The 20,029-nt window shown below is 36.9% G+C and overlaps 1 protein-coding gene across 2 annotated transcripts in view; it reads right to left on the reverse strand.

Moving 5' to 3' along the window:
* GLRA3 (glycine receptor alpha 3) overlaps positions 1-20,029 on the reverse strand; it is a 181,410-nt gene that overhangs the window by 18,886 nt on the left and 142,495 nt on the right. Inside the window, exons 8-9 of one of the 2 annotated variants that reach the window (XM_008000291.3) lie at positions 2,440-2,583; positions 126-170 (exon numbers count right to left, since the gene is read on the reverse strand). In XM_008000291.3, the coding sequence (XP_007998482.1) occupies positions 126-170; positions 2,440-2,583 (189 nt within the window). The remainder of the gene's footprint in view (positions 1-125; positions 171-2,439; positions 2,584-20,029) is intronic. The other variant, XM_008000292.3, reaches the window with a different exon arrangement.

Raw genomic sequence — 20,029 nt, forward strand, 5'->3', positions numbered from 1 at the left:
CTCAGCTTTCAATACAGAAGGGGCTGTGTTTCCCCACCAAACACTGCCTTGGTAGTGCAGAATATGCTGTCTGCTTTTTACTGATGACCACATTCCTCAATTTAGAGTTAAGAAAGTCAATTTACCATATCTGAGAAACGGTAAAACTTCTCCAATGCAAAAGCTTCTGTCTGTGGGAAGGTAAAGTGGACCAAGAGGAATTGAGAAACCAGAGAATCAATTCATATATGATTAAATATAATTACACAATTGGTTGTAATTGCATATACCATTTGAACAGACGTAGGTAGCAATTAATAGATTTTCACATATGCAAAGTATCTATTCCAACGTATAAACTGAATTTTAAAAAACTCTTTTTTTCATTAAATCAAAATTACATTTAATTACATTTGCTCCCTGAATATATCAAGTAGTTATCAGAAAACAATAAGATATGACTGTTTTTGCATTTCTGCATTTTCCCAGAGTACCAGTCACTGGAGAAAATGAATGCTTCCCTCTTTCTATGAGCTAAAGAGGAAGGAGCATCAAATATTTTTATTTCACTTTTACATGTGGTAAAACTGAGTAAAGAGGCACTTTGGTAAAAATAACTTTTTAAAAGAAGGATCCAGAATTGAGCATACAAACTTGTCATCTAATACTTTGTCTACTGGATATTGTGATTATTGAATGTGTGGTAGATGTATGATATGTCTGAGCTTTCACACTTTACCCATTTGGACACCGGATGCATAAAACTTCTCTTTTCCAGAATTTACAGGACCTGCTTGATACATTCTAAATTGTATAAGGAGAAAGAAAAAGGTAAGGAAATGGAAAATCAAAATGACAAAAAGCAAATCATAATGATAGGGAACATGCATATTGCTTTACTTCTAATTAATGATACTAAAAGGGAAAGTGGTCTTTATCAGTCACTAATACTAAAGAAAGACCAGAGCGTCATCCCTGTGATACAGTATTTGTACTGTCATTGTTGTTCAACCGGTGCCAGTTATTATGAAAGAAAACATGAGAAAGTAGGATGTGGAGAGGGAGAGAGAAGAGGAAGAAAAAGAGATAAAGGCAGAATGAGGAGAAATGAGAAAATATAACAGACCAGTAGACCAGGGTGAGGTGAGGGAAGAAGATAAAGTTAATCTCCCCATCACAGTATGTTTCAGTGTACAAAAGATATGCTTCTGTTTTCATAAAAATTTGATTAAATGCAAGTCTTAGCACTGTTTTTTGTTCATGTATTACTGAATCTCCGATGCTGAATGCTGATGTTCTTTCCACGCTGCTGTTAATTGTGTGTTTATTGGAGCAGTGATGCTTTTTGGAGGGCCAATTAGAAATGATAAGTAAGTTACTGCTTTAGAATATGTTTAATACTAAGTAGACTCAAACACTGAGATGTCAAAGCTTTTTAAACAAGTGTAATAAATACATAAATTGCAGTATAATTTATAAACCATAAAGAATCCTTAAAAAGTTAAACCCTTACATACTTAAAAAGGCACACTATGTGAACTATACTATTATCATTAAGGTTTATGTTTTGACTTAAATATGCCAGGATATTGGATCCTTGTCACACTTACACAAAACTTTGATATTACTGTCCATTGCTTTAAAAGACCATTTGCTTTTAAAATGTCTGTTGGCACATTCACATTAGAAGTAAATGCATAGATCTGCTGTTGATAGAGGATCTCTCTTACAGAAAAGGAAAGCGGATTGGTCAAAACCACGTGCATGTCAAGGGAGATGCCATTACAGTTCTGCATAGAGGAAAAACTTCATTTAGGACATCCAAATCCAATTAGGGGTTTACTTCTGAAACTTGCTATGGTCTCTTCATGATGTCCTAAGTTTCTTCCTGGTTTCATCATTTATCAGATAGTAGCCAAGAAACAACAGGACTTTCTTGTGTTTCCCACAGGGTTTCAAAAGAAATGTCTTTAGTTCATGAAAATATGCATTAAAAAGAGACCACAGAGTTTTTCATGTATTTATCATCATGGTATTAGTAAATAAGTAATATTTGATGAAAATAATGAAATGAACTAGCTCTGACAAAGGAACATTAATAATTACATTTGATGACTTATATCAAGTGAAACCATTAGAAATGCTCTAACATTGCAAGTAAGAAATGATATAATTCATTAATTAAAATAAAAAAGTGTCGTTCCAGGAAGCACATTAAAAAGAAGCTGATGTAGGTCTCATGTCACCAGATATGCTGTTTAAAGTAGAGCTAGGTGTCATCATTTTCTCCCTGAAGCTATTTTTGACATTTTTAGTTTGGATTGGAAAAAAAATGAAAGGAATATTATATTATTTCATCCCCAGTCCCAATTGCCTCTCTTTTCATCTCTATTAAATACAACAAACTCACTTTCCAGTGAAAACTGGATGCTGCCAAACCCAAAACATTTCATCACTTACCTTATTCTTTCTCTTTCGTCGAAATCTCAGAAGTTCTTTGTGTTGTCTTGATACAAAATTTACAGCTGCATACTCCAGAAGTGCTGAAAACACAAAAAGGAGGCATACTGCCATCCAAATATCAATAGCTTTGACATATGAAACCTAGCCAAGAGAGAAAGAGAGAGCAAGCAAATTCACTTATATTGTTACTTCCTTTGAGAACAAACTGAGTTTTTCTGATTCTCAATTATATCATTCATATATAAGTATTGAAAAATAAGGAAAATGACAATTTTTTCTTGAAGTTTTCAGATAGCCATTTTTGTAAATTTTATGTATTAGTTATGAGTATTTTGTTTTCTTTTTTCTTTTTTCAAATTTAGGCAATAGCCCAAACACAATGAAAGGAAAAGTAAGATGAAATATAACTTTACCTTCAGAACAGTATAGTGCTTAAGAAGTGTGAACATTGAAATATAGATAATGCTGTTGGCTTTTTAGTTCCACATTTCATCAATATTTTTAAAAAGTTTAAAACTGTATTTATTAATTCTGTTAAGATATTTTTCTTTCATTGCATTTATAAATAATATATGATTATTTGTTACATATTTTGAAATATTTTTAACTTTTATAAAGACAAGTTATAAGGATAGTACAAAGAGGCCAGGCGCGATGGCTCACACCTGTAATCCTAGCAGTTTGGGAGGCCAAGGTGGGTGGATCACCTGAGGTCAAGAGTTTGAGACCAGCCTAGCCAACATTGTGAAACCCCATCTGTTTTAAAAATACAAAAATTGGCTGGGTGTAGTGGCTGGTGCCTATAATCCCAGCTACTTGGGAGGCTGAGGCAGGAGAATCACTTGAACTCAGAAGGCAGAGGTTGCAGTGAGCCACGATCACGCCACTTCACTCCAGCTGGAGCGAAAGAGTAGAATTCTGTCTCAAAAAAAAAAAAAAAAAAAAAAAGTAAAAAGCACTATCAACTTCTCCAGTTGTTACTACATTTACTTCTCCACTTTACATTTATTGTTGTGTGTGTATGTATATATATTATTGTGTGTGTATGTGTGTGTGTATATATATATACATGTATATATTCCTTCAAACTATTTGAGTGTAATTTGTAGACATAACACCATATACTCAACAAAATCAGAAATTTAACATTTATAACATTGATAAAATCCTACCACCTAATCCTTAAATCCCTCCCATTTCACCAATTATCTCAAGAATACCCTTTTTTATTTAAAAAAACAAACTTTTTTGTTATTTTTTTTCCAGCACAGGATTTAATCCAGGATCACGTGCTGCATTTTGTTGTTATATCTCTTTAGTTTTCAGTGTGGGACATTATCTGTCTCTCCTTGCTTTTTTTGTGGCATTGTTACTTTTGATGAGTACAGGCCAGTTATTTTCTAAAGTTTGCCTGACGTTTCCTCATTTACATTCAGATGATGGATTTTTAGTAGGGATTCCTAACGAGTGATTCCCTGTTCTCCACAGTGCATCATATCAGGAGGTACACAATGCTGATCAATTGATGAAGGTAATGTCTGCTATGTTGCTCTATTGTAAAATTGTGAATCTTCCCATGCATGGAATATTTTGAAATTATATAAATATTCTATTACTCTTTAAATCTTCACACACTAGATTTAGCATATGTTGATGATTTTTGGCTGAAACAGTTATTACAATGATGGTTACTCTGTGGTGATTTTCTACTTTCCTTATTCATCTACATTTATCAATTCACATTCAACTGTGAGAAAAATCCCTATCTTCTACATTTATCTGTTTATTCCTTTATTTATATGTGTATAAACTTATGGATAACTATTTTCTTCCAAGTGATGTAATACATTAACATCATTATTTATTTTGATTCTCACATTATCCCAGATTGGGCCATTAGGAGCCCCTAGATGTTAGCACATATATCATTTTGACAAGTCTCCCTCATTATTTGAGCATTTCCTCACTTTCTGGCACAAGACACTGCAGATTCATCTTGTACTTTTCCTATTCTGGTCTTTGAGTCAGCCCTTTCTCTAAGGAACTCTTCTGTAGTGAAGAGTGGCTTTTAGAAACCAAGATCTGGGCACTGGGTGTACTCACATCTCCCTTAGGGGTATCGTTTCTAGGCCTTCACAGTGGACAGAGCTATCAATCTCACACATACACATATATTCGCGCACACACACACACACACATAAAATGTAGCAACTGTATACATTTCTTTATCTTTCTCTCTCTATCTCTCTATCCATCTATCCATCAAACACGAGCTTCCATTAGTATCTCTAAATCTAACTCAACACCACAGCATTCCCTGTAGCCTATACCCTTTCTATATATGCAAAATTTTTCTCCAAAAGTGGGAAACTTGACTCCCATTATCCTCAACATGTATTTGATCATTCACCATGTATGTGACTAACATCTCAATTCTGCCAACCATCTTTTCAGCCTCAGTACCTTAATACAATGGTAAAACCAGATACTGTGATCATTCAGTTGATTTTTGGTTCTTATGAAGGTGCTTTTTGTGTGCAGATAGTTGTTCCATTTGGCATTCCTGTAGGGGGGATTATGGCTGGAGGCTTCTATTTGGCCACCATTTGCCTCATTTGGCTCCTTGCGCCTGGTCCCATCCCGCAATGGCCCCACTGGCCTTGATCCTAACTATCTATTTATCCTGCTCCATAGGTTCTCGTAATCTGATAGCATCCTTGATCCTGGTTCCACCAGCCCCAGCTACCATCCTTGATTCTGACACTTGCTCAGCTATGGCCTTACAGTCTCACTGTGTCTTGTCACCTCAAAGGTAGAGAAGGGAAGAGAAGGATAAGAAAAAGCGGAACAAACAGACAACTTTTAAAAATGAACACAAAGGGAAGAGACAGGAAGAGAAGAGTAAAAAGAAAAGCTAGGTCCGTATTTTTTAGAAATAGACTTATACAGACCTAAGTCCCTTAGAAAAAGTAATTTGGTAACCTTTAAGCAACTGCTTTCATACTTCTCTCAGTTTAATTTGGCAGTGATTTCAGGTTGTAGCTGACCTCGTATCTTTGTATATGTCCATTGCTCAAGGTTGAAAATTTGCTTGAGTATTAGGAAATTACTCAATGAAGGAAATCAATTAGCATTCTACTGTAAGAAAAATCACTGTCTTCTACATTTATCTGTTTATTCATTTGTTTATGTATATGTGTATAAACTTATGGATAACTATTTTCTTCCAAGTGATGTAATACATTAACATCATTATTTTGATGATACTGTAAGGAAATTTTCTACTCTAAGGAAATTAAGGAAGCGTATCTTGCAAGCAGTGTCAGCAAAAACATACCTTTTGTGGAGTGAGCATGAGATAATTCATTTTATTTCATACTTTATATGGCCAATTAGATGCGTAAAATGCTGTCATTTGCCAAGTATTGGAAATAAAAATGAGGGATACTTTTGTTTATAAAAGGTAAGATGTTTTTCCACCTTTCATTGGAAATGGACAGTTAGCTACAAGTCTGTTTCCTTGCTATAAAAACAAATATTCTTACTTCTAAGAAGATGTGGATCTGGGAGAACAGAATGCCAGGCTGGGTTCAAGCTAATTTGCCCTACTTCTTTGGACCCAGTGTATAATTATCTTAAGGATCAACACCCTACATTTTGAGAGCTTGCCTGTCTTTGTGCTGTTTATATCTTCCGTATTCTTTCCTCTTTCATCTTCAATATTTAGTGTAGCTATTTTTATGAAACGTTAGCCCGTGGGAATTTTGGACAGATTTAGATAGTAGTTTTAAAGGATAAGTGGCTCAACATTTGGGGGGAAGTTAGAGTGGCAGGAGCGATAAATAAAGTAAGGAAAAAAGCTCTTTCCCATCTTTCCCAGTAGGTTCTTCAGGTCTCAGGCTAGACTTTGCCCAAATCTAGTTCAGAATCCCATGGTACCTGTGCTGACTTGCTGTGTTACCCTAACACATTGCACTGGAATTGTGATTCTTTGTTTTTCTTTTTTTTTCCTGTTTGTACTGTGAACTCTTTGAGGGCAGATGACATCTCTGTTTTGGTCACCATCACATCAGTGTTTGTCACGTGTACCTATTTGCTGAGTCAATGGACAGATAAATGAAGGCATTAAATAGTAAAATACAGGCGTGGGGGCAGAAACTGAATCATAGATGACATATGGAGATTCACTTTCTGGAGCAACACTTTCGTAATACCTCCAGTTGGGTTGATTTTCTTTTTGAAAGAGTTCATTTCTTGACACTCGGAAGGGTGTCAACTTACATACGAAGCATTTCAACAGGAAGCACTCTGCATCTCCTCCTGCACTTAAGTGTGACTTCTACTGGTCAGAACCATCTCCACTGGGCAAAGAGCAGTGCATCTCACTTTATTCCAGTGCTGTGTCAAATGCCCATCTGTTTGCAAGTATAGATTTAAATTTCATAAATTCTGTAATTCGACCAGAAATTTCTGGCTGCTTCCAAATATATACAGTCCTGGAACAAGTAATACAGCTTTCAAAGATGCTGTCTCAAGCCACATTATTCCTGAACGAATATGACTCATAAAGTATGTGTGCATTCTTGAGCATTCTGAATCTATAATGACATGAACTACAGAAATTACCTCAGAAATATAATTTCCAAATTAATTCAATGAGCGTTTTCAGTGACAACAAATACATGGAAACGTCATTTGTGCCTGCCAGGGCTCTGCTAATTGTCAACAGCTTATGAGCATTGAGCCTAAAGGCCTACTTTCCTCATCATCTCTTCGACCCCCTTCACCAATTTCAAGTCTGTTTCTCCTCCTCCATTCTAGCTTCCCCGCCAAGGACAGCAAACACAGGACGTGGGAAGTTTGGAACTTTGGGGCTAGTAACTTTAAAATAAAGACAGCAGTTCTTACTTCAAAGCATTCACAGCATACTCATGATACACAGCACATTCCCCATGGATTCAGATTCATTACCTTCTTTCCTCCCCCTCCTGCATGCCGCCCTGTTAGGCAGTATCATTCCAATCTTGACCACCTTCCCAAAAGACCCATTGTCCACCGGAACCCTAGTTCTATTTTCCGGAAGAATCTCTCCTCAGTATCACTCTCCGAATACAAGTGTCTATGGAAATAAAACCTAAAGGTTGACTAATGAGGTGCACTGGTCAGGGGACCTTCGTCACAGAAACCACTCCCAAGCCGTCCTGCAGAAGAATGCTTGCCTTTCAAGGAGTGCCCTTTCCATGGCTTCTGTGACCTGCATTCTCTGGGTTTCCCTCCCTTTACTCCATCCCGTCGGTTTTCTGGATTCTCTTTCTTTTTTTGAGCTCCTTAGGGAGATGGCCTTGGTCCTCTTCTATTCTCATTGGGACATGACCTACTAATTCATCTTTTCTATCCCTATGGATTCAATTCCTCTTCTGTGCTTATGATCCCCAAACCTCTATTTCCTGACTAGATCCTCCGTTATCCAGGTTCTTCCTTCATGGCACTCTGACTGTCTCCCACACCTCAAATTTAATTTGACTAAAAAGGAGTTAAGAATCTCTACCAGACTACCCCGTCCCCCACCAAAAAACAAACAAACAAACAAAAAACAGCAAATATGCACAGTTCCCCTCTCTTCTCATTAAGAGACTCCACTCGCAGTTGTTGACCCCCAAATCTAGGAGGCTTCTCACTCTCTCTTTTCAACGATGCAGCCCTGTTAATTATGTTTTCTTTCCATTTCTCAAGTTTATCAATTTCTGTCCTTCCCGATACTGCCATCACACAGATCGAAGCCACAGTGTGTCCTAGTCCCTCAGCTCTACCCTTGCCATGAGAGTTACTGATTTTTAAATGCAAATCTGATAGCATTGCTTTAGGCTTACACTTCTTCATTTGCTTTCTGTTGATTTAATGTTCAAAATCTGTTTTATAGGGTATAAAGCCTTTCATAATTAGCCTTTCATAATAATTCATATTAACCTTTCACATAAAGCCTAGCTTTCATTTCTGTTTTTTATTCAACATTTACTGAATGCCAATGATGAACCCAAGTCCTGTTGTTAGGTGTTATAGGTATCGAGATGAGAAAGACAGACAAGCTCTATTATTAATGGAGCTTATACTCAAGTTAGAAAAACATACAATAAAAGCAAACACATATATAAGATAATTTAAGAGGAATGTAAAGAAAATGCGGGAGGGTAAAGATATGAAGGACTGGGAGAAGGGGGCTATGTTAGATGGCAGTGGCCAGGGAAGACCACACTGTGGAAGGAATAATTACCACCTTATGCCAGTTTCTTACTTGCTTATTATGTAGTAGCTACATTTCCCTTCTCTTAGTTTTTGAAAACCTGAAAGCAATTGACAAACTCCACTCTGCCTCAGCTGCTTTGTATTTACTTTTATTTATTTGTTTTTTTTTGCTATTACTTTTGGCTGAAACCTTCCTTCTTTGGGTGATGGATATTCATCCTGCACGTCTCAGCTTGCAAGCTACTTCCTCAGGGAAACTATCCTCAAATGCCCAGGCCAGAATAATGCTTCTTGGCATCCCACATCTACTTTTTTCATAGGTCACTCATTATAACTGTAACTATATTTATTTTTGTGGTAGGTCCTGTAAGATGTCTGTGGCTAGCACCACTTGAATGCCCCCCCATCAGTTAATTACTCTATCCTGCAATTTTTAAATGCTTTCCACTTTCCAAAATCTTTAGTTAGAAGGATGCAAAAATTAGTATGTCCATGAAGATTTGAAGATGAGATGTCTATACTAATATGTTAACAAAATATGTATTGATAGCAAATACCAAATAACTCCATTGTATCGTTGATTTTGTCTCAGTGTGCTGACATTATCCACTTATGTATCTTCTGCTTTTAGGCTATTACATTCCATGAGCTAAGACAAAGGCCATACCTTATTCATTTTTGTATCTCTAGGATGCAGCACAGGGTTATTTATGGTAAAGTCTCTCAGTTAGGTTGACTCCTGTGTATTGACTTGTAATCACTGGCCATTTATTATTAGAAACATAAATATATTAACTAATATGCCAGGAGATGTTCTTAATACAGTAGTGTCCATACAGTAACACTGAAACCTCACAACAATAAAGGCAACCATCCCTATTTTAAAGATGAGGAAACAGCTGTAGTGAAATAACTTGCTTAAGGACACATGCCTACCAAGTAGCAAAACTAGGATTTGAATGTAACTCACAGGGTTCCAGAGCCCATGAACTTAACTACTATTCTATATCACCTAGTTATTAGGCTGCTTCTGTTTAAGATACCACTGCAAATCAACAACTGTAAGCACTGTAAATTGGAATTCCTCTCTGTATCTTAAAATTCCAGGCTTTTTAAATTTCATCTGATATTGAAAAGTAATGTCGGTGCACAAAATACGTACTGTAAGATCCTCCATATTTGCTAGCTTTGATCCTAAAATCTGGCAGTCAAGTTCCTAGTAGACAACGTATAAAAAGAAATGGTCATTATATTTAGTAGATGAAAACAACCTAGTTGCTCAGGTGAAGCAAAACTATTAAGATAAGAGAAATGTTTTATCCTTTGAAATACCATGTGTGTCCCCCAGCAGTATTAAATATACTAAAGTTGTTTATGAGCCAGGAGCCAGGAGACTATTGTCTACTTGCCATGTAGCAATCCAGGAAGAGATCAGCTTGATAAATGATCAACTGAGTACACAAGCTAGGTTATTGCAAGGCCTAGCCTTTTTCATTCTAAAAAAAGTTTTATAATTTAGGAAAAGTAATATAAGCACCATATGTTCTGTAGATTTCTTATATTTTTTCACAAGAAATTATGCAGTTTTTCTTTTTTTGTAAAATTTTCATTAGAAATAGAGAAAGCCTGCCTCTTGCATCTCAAGTAAGAAATATATCTATATATCTATATATTTATATATATAGATACATATAAATTGGATTTTATTGCTGTCAGTCATCTTGGTTATTAAACATGGAATCAAGCCACTTTTTTTTTTTTTTTTTGGCCCTGAGAAGCAGTCATGTTCAGGGAGCCTGCCTAACCATGAGATTTCTCTGTATCTACCCCTCCAGTGACATGAGGGGTTTGGCATAGGGAGGATTCAAGCTAGGGCACAAAGCAATTATCAAATAACCACAAAATTTCTCTGGCTTGAAGAAACAAAGGTTTATTTGGCTTTCATATTCCATGTCTACTTTGAGTTGAATGCTGACCCTGGAGTGGTGTTGTCATTGCTATCCTCACTTGTAACACAGCAGCAGAGGAAAACCAAGTCGCTGGTGGTTCTCACATTTGGTCACAAATGTTCCAGGCTGGTAGTGGAACAGGTTGCTTCCGCTCAAAGTTCATTAGCCAGAAGTATTCACAGTCAACCCTGATCACAAGAGCACTAGGAGATGTAATCCTACCACATGCCTAGAGGGGAAAGTAGCCTTGGTGGCACAGAGCATTATGCTAACTCCAGAGAAACTCAGGTAGGGGCAATTTCTATTTGTCCTTCTGAAACAAGAATCCTCATAAGTAAAGAATTAAGGAACATGTGGATTATGATTTGATCACTGTGATATCTTGAATAGCACATAAAGGCACCTTTGTTAAAGAGAAAAACTCACTGATTTATAGAAAGAAGCTGTCAATTAATTAGGGTATGACAAAGCATAAGAAATTTCCCCTGATTTTCAGCCAAAAATTTTCTAAAACAATAGTGTCAGATCCAAATTCAGCAATATGAATTGTAAGGAGGTACAAAAAAGTAGAGTCCAGGTAGTGCTTTGAAGCACTTAACCTAAGACAGATAATCAATTCTCTAGATGCAGAGAGTAAAGACAGGCAGTCTGCAAGCCAAATTTATGTACGAGAATAAGTTTGTTTGGACTGCACAATATCTGAAAAAAGAAAAAGAATATGCTTCTAAGCATGGAATGCTCATCATCAGTTAACCACACTGCTCATCCCTCCACCCCTCATTAATTATACCAGACCACTTTGATCATTGGTTTGTGCATTTGACCCCTGAAGTCATTTGACTTTGTGCTCTCTGATCCTGATAATGGTTTGGATCTGTGTCCCCACCCAAATCTTATGATGAATCGTAATCCCTAGTGTTGGAGGTGGGGCCTGGTGGGAGGCAATTCCATCACGGGGGTGGTTTCTAATGGTTTAGCACTGTCCCTCTAGTGCTGCCTTGTGACAGAGTTCTCATGAGAACTGGTTGTTTAAAAGTGTGTGGCACCTTCCCTTTGAATCTTCTTCCTCCTGCTCCAGTCACATAAGAAGTGCTTGCTTCCCCTTCACATTCCACTATGATTGTAAGTTTCCTGAGGCCCCCCAGAAGCAGAAGCCTGTGTGGCCTGTAAAATCATGAGCCAATTAATCCTCTTCTCTTTATAAATTACCCAGTCTCAGGTAATTCTTTATAGCAATGTGAAAATGGACTAAAACAAGTCCAGAGAAATAGATGGCTTGCATATTTCTCACGTAATCCTTCATAAATAAGTTTACTTTTGCACCAACTTTTGATAGGATTATTGAATAGCAATAATTTTGGATCATATTCCTTAACAAGTACATTGAGTGAGTTGTATTATCTATGGCAGTATATGCTGTGGTTGAGAGGCCTGCCAAGGTGTGTGCCTTTACCTCAGTCCACATGGAGGTGGTCAAAAGGATTTTCCTGTGACCAATAAATTCCTGCTACAGCCTATAGACAATAATATATTAATGGGCAAAGATACATTTGATGTGGCTAGCTAAATTATAACCCAGATGACTATTAATCAATGGATTCTAGAAATGGAAATTTAAATGTATTTATAAACAGCATAGTTTAAACTTAAGAAAAAGAAATTGATTAAACCAGAACCTGGAGTTTGAATCACAAAATCTCATCTACACCTACATGTAGGAACTCTATAAGGTAAATTTCCAGGGATCCTTTGGAGAGGTAGTTTGTCAATTCTCTTCTCAATCCAAACTTGCTTTTTATTTGAGGAAAAGGTATAATAAAACATGGTAGTGTATGCTTTTGATGAGCTAAAATAGCCCTTTGAATAGGGTAATTTGTTCTTCTTTTAATAACATTCAGTCCTGGTGGATTGCCCTAGTTCCTCAGAAATGTCAAGTAAACTGTGATGAATAATTTTGGCTGTGCAATGGGCAAGTGAGAGAAGCCTACAGATAAATGCTTTTTCTCTGGATAAGCTGAAAATGTCTCTGCTTGTGTTATGCCTTGTTTTCTGAGGTTTTAATTTCAGATCTCATTGACTATTCATTTAATCATTCATTTTTAAAATACAAATTTGTACCCTTAATCCTACATTTCTCCTTAGTGCAAGAACCTGCATAAGAATTTTACATTTGGTAACAGGAAAAAGTAATATTAATCTCAAAAGCATTTCAAACTTCATTAAGACCTAAAGCCAGAGATCAAGGAATCTGAACAAAAGAAAATAATAAATAATGTTTTAAAAACAGGTGTTGAAGTGGAATGAAGCTGATACTGAAAAGGCAAAAAGAGGTAACTCGAAGACTACTTTCTTGGAGAACGAATAACTAGGCAATGAAACATACAGCCCAGGATATTGTGAGTTTCGACATTCTAACATTTATCATCCTGAAGGGTGACTCACAACAGTACTGCTGGTGGAACGTTCATGATGATTATCATACTCATAACCCTTAGCAAATGAATGATGCTTCTAGCACAATATTTATTTTTCACATAAGGGATTTTTGTTTTGTTTTGTTTTTGTGAAAGGGTTTTGTTCTGTCACCCAGGCTGAAGTGCAGTGGTGCAGTTATAACTCACTGCAGTCTTGAGGTCCTGGGCTCAAGCAATTCTCCTGCCTCAGCCTCCCAAGCAGCTAGGACTATAGGTGTTTGTTACCACACTTTGCTAATTTAAAAAAAATGTGGAGACAGAGTCTCACCATGTTGCTCAGGCTAGCCTTGAACTCCTGGCCTCAAGCGATCCTCCCACCTCAGCCTCTCAAAGTGCTGGGATTACATGTGTGAGGCACTCATGCAATGGTTTTTACTTCATGAGATAAAATATAACAGAGAGTCACATAATAACAGAACTTCATTGTTTCCAAAGAGGTAAATTTAACCAATACTTCAGTCACCAGACAAAGAAAGTACAACCAAAAAGGCTAAAGAATTTTGAAAAGTCACAGTTATCTCTGACTCCCACTTCAGTAACTGGAGTTTTACCATCATTTTTTCCGTAGGATGTAGCTCTTTTTCTTATGTTTAACACTTAGGAGAAATTGTCAAACCTAGATGTCACTGAAAATGCTGCATGCTGCATATACATCATGGAATACTATGCAGCCATAAAAAAGGATGAGTTCATGTCCTTTGTAGGGACATGGATGCAGCTGGAAACCATCATTCTCAGCAAACTATCGCAAGAACAGAAAACCAAATACCGCATATTCTCACTCATAAGTGGGAATTGAACAATGAGATCACTTGGACACAGGAAGGGGAACATCACACAATGGGTCCTATTGTGGGGAGTGGTGGGGGAGGGATAGCATTAGGAGATATACCTAATGTAAATGACGAGTTAATGGGTGCAGCACACCAACATGGCACATGTATACATATGTAACAAACCTGCACGTTGTGCACATGTACCCTAGAACTTAAAGTATAATTAAAAAAAAAAAAAAAAGAAAAAAGAAAATGCTGCATGCTGTTAGACTTCCTGGCATTTCTTAATATATTACCTGTTTTTTTTTTGAACGACTCGGGTTAAATCATATTTGTGACCTCTCTCTTCTGCATTTTTGTAGTGAAGGTTTTGTGTTTCTATAACATCATTTTTTTATGGTAATCATATAAATTCCTATTCTCTTTTCCTCTGGAGTTTAAGAGCTTCATTTAAAACTTCAAGTAGGTATCATGAAGACAGATAAAGCCTCTAAAGGTGTTTGTTTTACACTGATTTTGGGGCAACGTGTTTTCTTTCACTGGCGAGGAGGTAGTTTTACATCCACTTTTGTCTTTTGGGGGCTCATGGTATGATTCTAGCATATATATGAATGTGGTGGATGACTATTTACGTAGTCTCCACATTGAATACATATCTTTGTTTTTAAACTTAGTTTGATGTCAAAGCTGTGGTATTATGCCATTTTAAAAAGGTTTAAAGTTTATGATTTGACCATATACTTTTCCCTAGTTGTTCTATCAGATTTAAGAATTGATGTAGTAACCCTGTCTCTATCTCCAGTACAGAGAAAATGCTTGATAATCATTAATCTTTCAGCTTGATGGAATCTAATAATTCTAGCAAAGTAGGTCCTAAGTAGGTCCTTGATGGAATCATAAGTCTAGTAAAGGAGGTCCTAAGATGAAATGTAGAACTAGAGATATCCATCAATCTCTATCCTTCTTATCATAGAACTCACCCATTTTTTAGGACTTTTTTATTTACAAAACGGATAATTTTTTTATCAGTAATAAAATTGGATGGTATTCATATACATTATATCTTGTGATAAGGGTATGACTAAATAATTATTTCATTTTCTGAGCATTTTTTCTTTTTTTTCCATTTTCTTAAATGAATGTATATGGAATTATATTAGTTACTATGATCCATGAACATTTAAAAAATTTAGTTGAATATATTGCTTACATCAAGCATTGTATCATAAAGCTAAATTTATTACACATTCTGTCACAGTAATAAATTTAAAATGAACCCACTTGGATCATGTTTGTACTGAACTTGATTGAAGTAATATTGATTAGATACATTTTCAGCAAATATTAAAATGTTATATTTAAATGGTTTAACCGGGCGCGGTGGCTCAAGCCTGTAATCCCAGCACTTTGGGAGGCCGAGACGGGCGGATCACGAGGTCAGGAGATCGAGACTATCCTGGCTAACACGGTGAAACCCCGTCTCTACTAAAAAATACAAAAAACTAGCCGGGTTAGGTGGCGGCGCCTGTAGTCCCAGCTACTTGGGAGGCTGAGGCAGGAGAATGGCGTAAACCCGGAAGGCGGAGCTTGCAGTGAGCTGAGATCCGGCCACTGCACTCCAGCCTGGGCTACAGAGCGAGACTCCGTCTCAAAAAAAATAAAAAATAAAAAATAAAAAATAAAAAAATAAAATAAAATAAAATAAAATAAATGGTTTAGACCAAAACATTACTGACAATAATAACTATTAATTGCTATATTAATAGGAAAACCTCATTACTATGTAACTCTCCTAACCCTATTATGTTATCACTAACACAATTTACTCTCCTTTAATATTTAAAAGTATTTTTTTGAGAAGAATAAGAATGCATATTTGCTAATTAGCTATGAACAAACAGTGAATAGAAATCCTTTATTTTTCTTCCCATTTCCTATCTTTTTATTGTAATCAACCTCACATAAATATCTGTGTGCCAACACAATTGTGATGTTCAAAAAATGTATCCGTTCAATTTGTATTTTCTAATAGTTATAATCACTTTTAAAATTGGTGTCTTTATGAAGAATGAAAACTTAATATAATATAAAAGCTATCATCATTATTTTTCTTATTTTTTATTTTTTATTATTTTTTTGAGATGGAGTCTTGCTCTGTCACCCAGGCTGGAGTGCAGTGGCACAATCTCGGCTCACTGCAACCTCTGCCTCCCGGATTTAAGTGATTCTGGTGCCTCAGCCTCCAGAGTAGCTGGGATTACAGGTGTCCACCACCACGCCCAGCTAATTTTTGTATTTTTTAGTAGAGACGGGTTTTTGCCATGTTGGCCAGGCTGGTCTCAAACTCCTAGCCTCAAATGATCCACCATCTTCTGCTTCCCAAAGTGCTGGGATTACAGGCTTGAGCCACTGCACGCAGACACCACCTCTCAAAATGAGGACAATTTCACAGAGAACTTCAAAGGGGAAAAATGAGTGGAATTGAGAGGTAAAAGGTTCTAAGTAATCGTTGACCATAAACAGCTTTTGGTGAAGAATTTGCAATCTCAATAGGCTACCAGCTTCTTCTGAGTTTCTGTAAAATATTTAATCAAAAAGCCATATTTGAAATTTCAAGTGCTCCTCTTTTTTTAATGCTTAGTAGCTCTGTTTTCAACGAGACGGCCATAGTGATGGGAGCAGAGAAATCCACATAGAATCTCCCTGGGATTATTCTCTATTTCTTTCCTATCCCTTCCTCCCCTCTTGTTTTTCTGAGCATTTACTGACAAGCCAGAGTGTGGTCTAAGAAAGGAGACAGAAAACTTAAACAAATAATTGCCCCGAGGTAGATAAGATTATTTACAATTCCTTTTTCCCTTCTTCCGCTCCAAGGCTTCCCTGTGGGTGGAGCACACTCTTCCACCCCACTGACTTTCAGTTTGGCCATGAGACTTGGTGTAATTTATGGAATGAGAACAGAAGCGACTGTGTGCCAATTCTGAGCAAAAGCTTGCTTGTTTCTGCTTGCCTTCTTGCTCTCCAGCACTCCTCCATGGAAAGAACATCTTACAGGTCCCTGCAGCCCCAAAATGAGGAGACACAGGGAGCAGATCTGAAACCCACTCCACAGCCTAGATCCATGCTCACTTGAACAATCTCAGGGCAAGCCCAGAAGAGACACAGGCACCTCGCAGTCCTGTGAGCAAGAAGAAATGTTGTAAACCATTGAGATTTGGGAGTTGTTATGCAGAATAATTGTGATGCAACTGGATCATCAGCCCCAAGTGCCAAGAATGTCATAATATTAATATATTGTGTTAAGAGCTAGGGTTTGGATAAAGTTGAATCTAGAGATTCCCCACCCTGCCAAATTTCTATCTGCGTACGTGAATGTGTGCATTGTGTATAGTGTGCGTGTGTGTGTGTGCACCTGACATGCTATGTTCAAAAATCTCTGATATGACAATAAGTTTAAAAGACTAAAATAAGGTATGCATAGTGACACTTGTGTACTTCTGCAGATGATATGAAGCATAAAACATGCACCAGACCTGATCCTTAGCCAGTCTCTACAAAACAGGATGAAAGAAAAGTGATGAGGGTAGATCTCTAACAGGAATTGTTAACAGGATCTCTAACAGGAATGATCGTTGAAATCATAAAAGAAAGGGTAAGGTGTATATAATATTGCTGTATAGCCAAGATTTCTCCAAAGTTCCCTAATGTGGATTCCTTCTAGTACTCAGTGTTTACAAATTAAAATTACGTTTTGTCTCTTCTACTGATTTTCTCTATTCTTACCCATCCTCATACTTACTTCCTTCACTGCCAAGGTCTTAACTGAATATTGAAATTACATTTATACTAAAAAATAATTGAAATATTATTACTATCCCCTCTTTCACCCCTGATGAAATGAATCCTCCTAAGAAGGACTAGCTTTCCATATCTAAAAAAAAGATTACAGAATGCTGAGATCTCAAAGAATTCAGGAGTAAAGTTCTGGGGTGAGTGGATCTTGCCTTTAACCAAACTATCTAATATATTCTGTGTATTGATAGGGCTAGCCCTGGGGGAGGAACAGAGAGAGAAGATATTCAGCTGTAGGAAGAGGGCCAAGCACAAATACATCTTCTTTCCCTGTCTTTCCAGGCTTTCTTCCACCAGAAAAATCACCTCTAGTCCACTTCTCAATTCATTTGTAGTTTATTCCCTAAAGTCTGAGGGCTGGGTGTTGTTGATCAGAACTTTGGAAGTTCTTAGTTTTTGACAATTCCATGTGATTGTCTTGTAAATGTGTCCAAGTTAACATGTTTTAGAAAAGAACTCACAATTAACCTTTCCCCCAACCTTCCCTATTAGTAACTATCATCTCTACTTGCCTAGTTACTTACTTGAATGCCACTCCTGCATTTCTCTGAATCTTCCGTGCTCAATTCATAAGCAAATCCTGTCTGTTTTACCTCCCAATATATTTTTTCAAAAACATTTACTTCTTTCTAAAGCCATCTGCTACTCTGTCTCTGTTGTTACCAATCTTGCCAGACCATCATCTGCTGTGGACCACAATAGCTTGCTTGGTGGACTCCTTGCTCCCACTCTACCTCTTCTATCTGGTCTTCAAACAGAAGTCAGTGTAATTGCTCCCCTTATTAAAATTCATCAGTGGTCCATTGCTGCACCCAAATTAAACCCAATCATTATGAAGTCCTATGAAGTCTTCCTTGATAGGCGCCATGGTCATCGCCATTTTATCTCACTCTGCCCCAAGCACACGGTGTAAGAAAGCGCTCCTAAAGTTACACAACCTTGAAAATTTGCTTGGAATAGAATGCATATATCACCTTCCTATGGCCACCTGATACAGACACTGCAAAAATGTGAAAGAGTTCAAGTTTCAAGGAATCAGTCACAGGCGTGTTCTTGCTTTGAGAGACTACATGCTTGATTTATCATGACACTGTAGAGGCTGATGCAATAGAAAATATCAGAGAGGAATATCAGCTCTGTAGTTCTCTAGAAGCTGGCTAAAGTACATTCTTTGAGATTTCATTCTCTGAGTCTTACTTAAGCAATTTCTAAGCTCGTTCTTATCTTACAGGAGATACATTGACACAGAGCCTAGACAAAACACTAGGCAAAGAACACAAATTAATGATTTATTGTTTCACTCTCCGATGTTTGATAGTCAATTTTCCTGAATGTAACTTTGTTTTCCTACTTCCTAGAAACTGTCAGTAGGTAAATTCTGGGTGTTTTAGTGGCAAGACTTTCAGACTTCTGAGGGTTCTTTTGTGAGACTGAGAGCAGAAGATCTTAAGGTGCATGGTCTCACACATGTGTTTCTAAATGCAAGTTGTAACGCCCTCACCTCCTGTCTCTCTGGCCCAATAAAGTCACAGAATCAGAATTGCATTTTTAAAGAGATTTTCTACTCTTTCAAATGTCTCATCCAACAGATTAATTCTTGTTGTTTATCCTGGGTTCTTGGGGTCAGCCCTGCTAAAACTGGATGTAAGTAATTCATTATGCTAAACCTTTTATTCCTGACTTATCCTGAATTCTAAGACGATACAGTCAACTTCTTTTAAGGTATCACTTTCTCAATCAATTCTTTTTGTGGGTCAGAGTCACAACTGTCATCACGTTTTTAGATGTCATTGTCTCTATGATCAGAGAGATGGAGAGGTTTTATACACGTGTATGTGTATGGTTGAACTCATGGCTGAAAATTTATTTCTTCTCTAAGGTCTTGTGGAAATTAAAGCCTTTTAAAAATGTCTCCTATTTCTTGAGAAAAAAATATGAAGCAGTCCTAGTCATTCTTCTTTTTTTAAGTTGTGCCTTAATTCTGTGTTTTTAATTTATTGCTTGCTTTATCTCTGCATCCTCTACTCACATTTCCATACAGCCCCAATTCTAGCTTACTCTGTATATAAGCGTCTTTCTGTCCTGTCTTGTAGAAGCCACAGATTCTCTTTTTTCTGACTGACAGCATACAGACAAATGAGCTTTCATTTCTGTTTAGCTCATAAAGATCAGTGAGTAAACTGGCGATTTCCTTTACAAATTAACCATGAAATTTCCACTATTACCCAGATATTACTCCTGCAACATTTATCCTTATGTAAATAAGTATTGAGTCTTACTAATTTACATTTAT

This window comes from Chlorocebus sabaeus, chromosome 7 (genome assembly GCF_047675955.1).
Source record: "Chlorocebus sabaeus isolate Y175 chromosome 7, mChlSab1.0.hap1, whole genome shotgun sequence".
Taxonomy (NCBI): domain Eukaryota; kingdom Metazoa; phylum Chordata; class Mammalia; order Primates; family Cercopithecidae; genus Chlorocebus; species Chlorocebus sabaeus.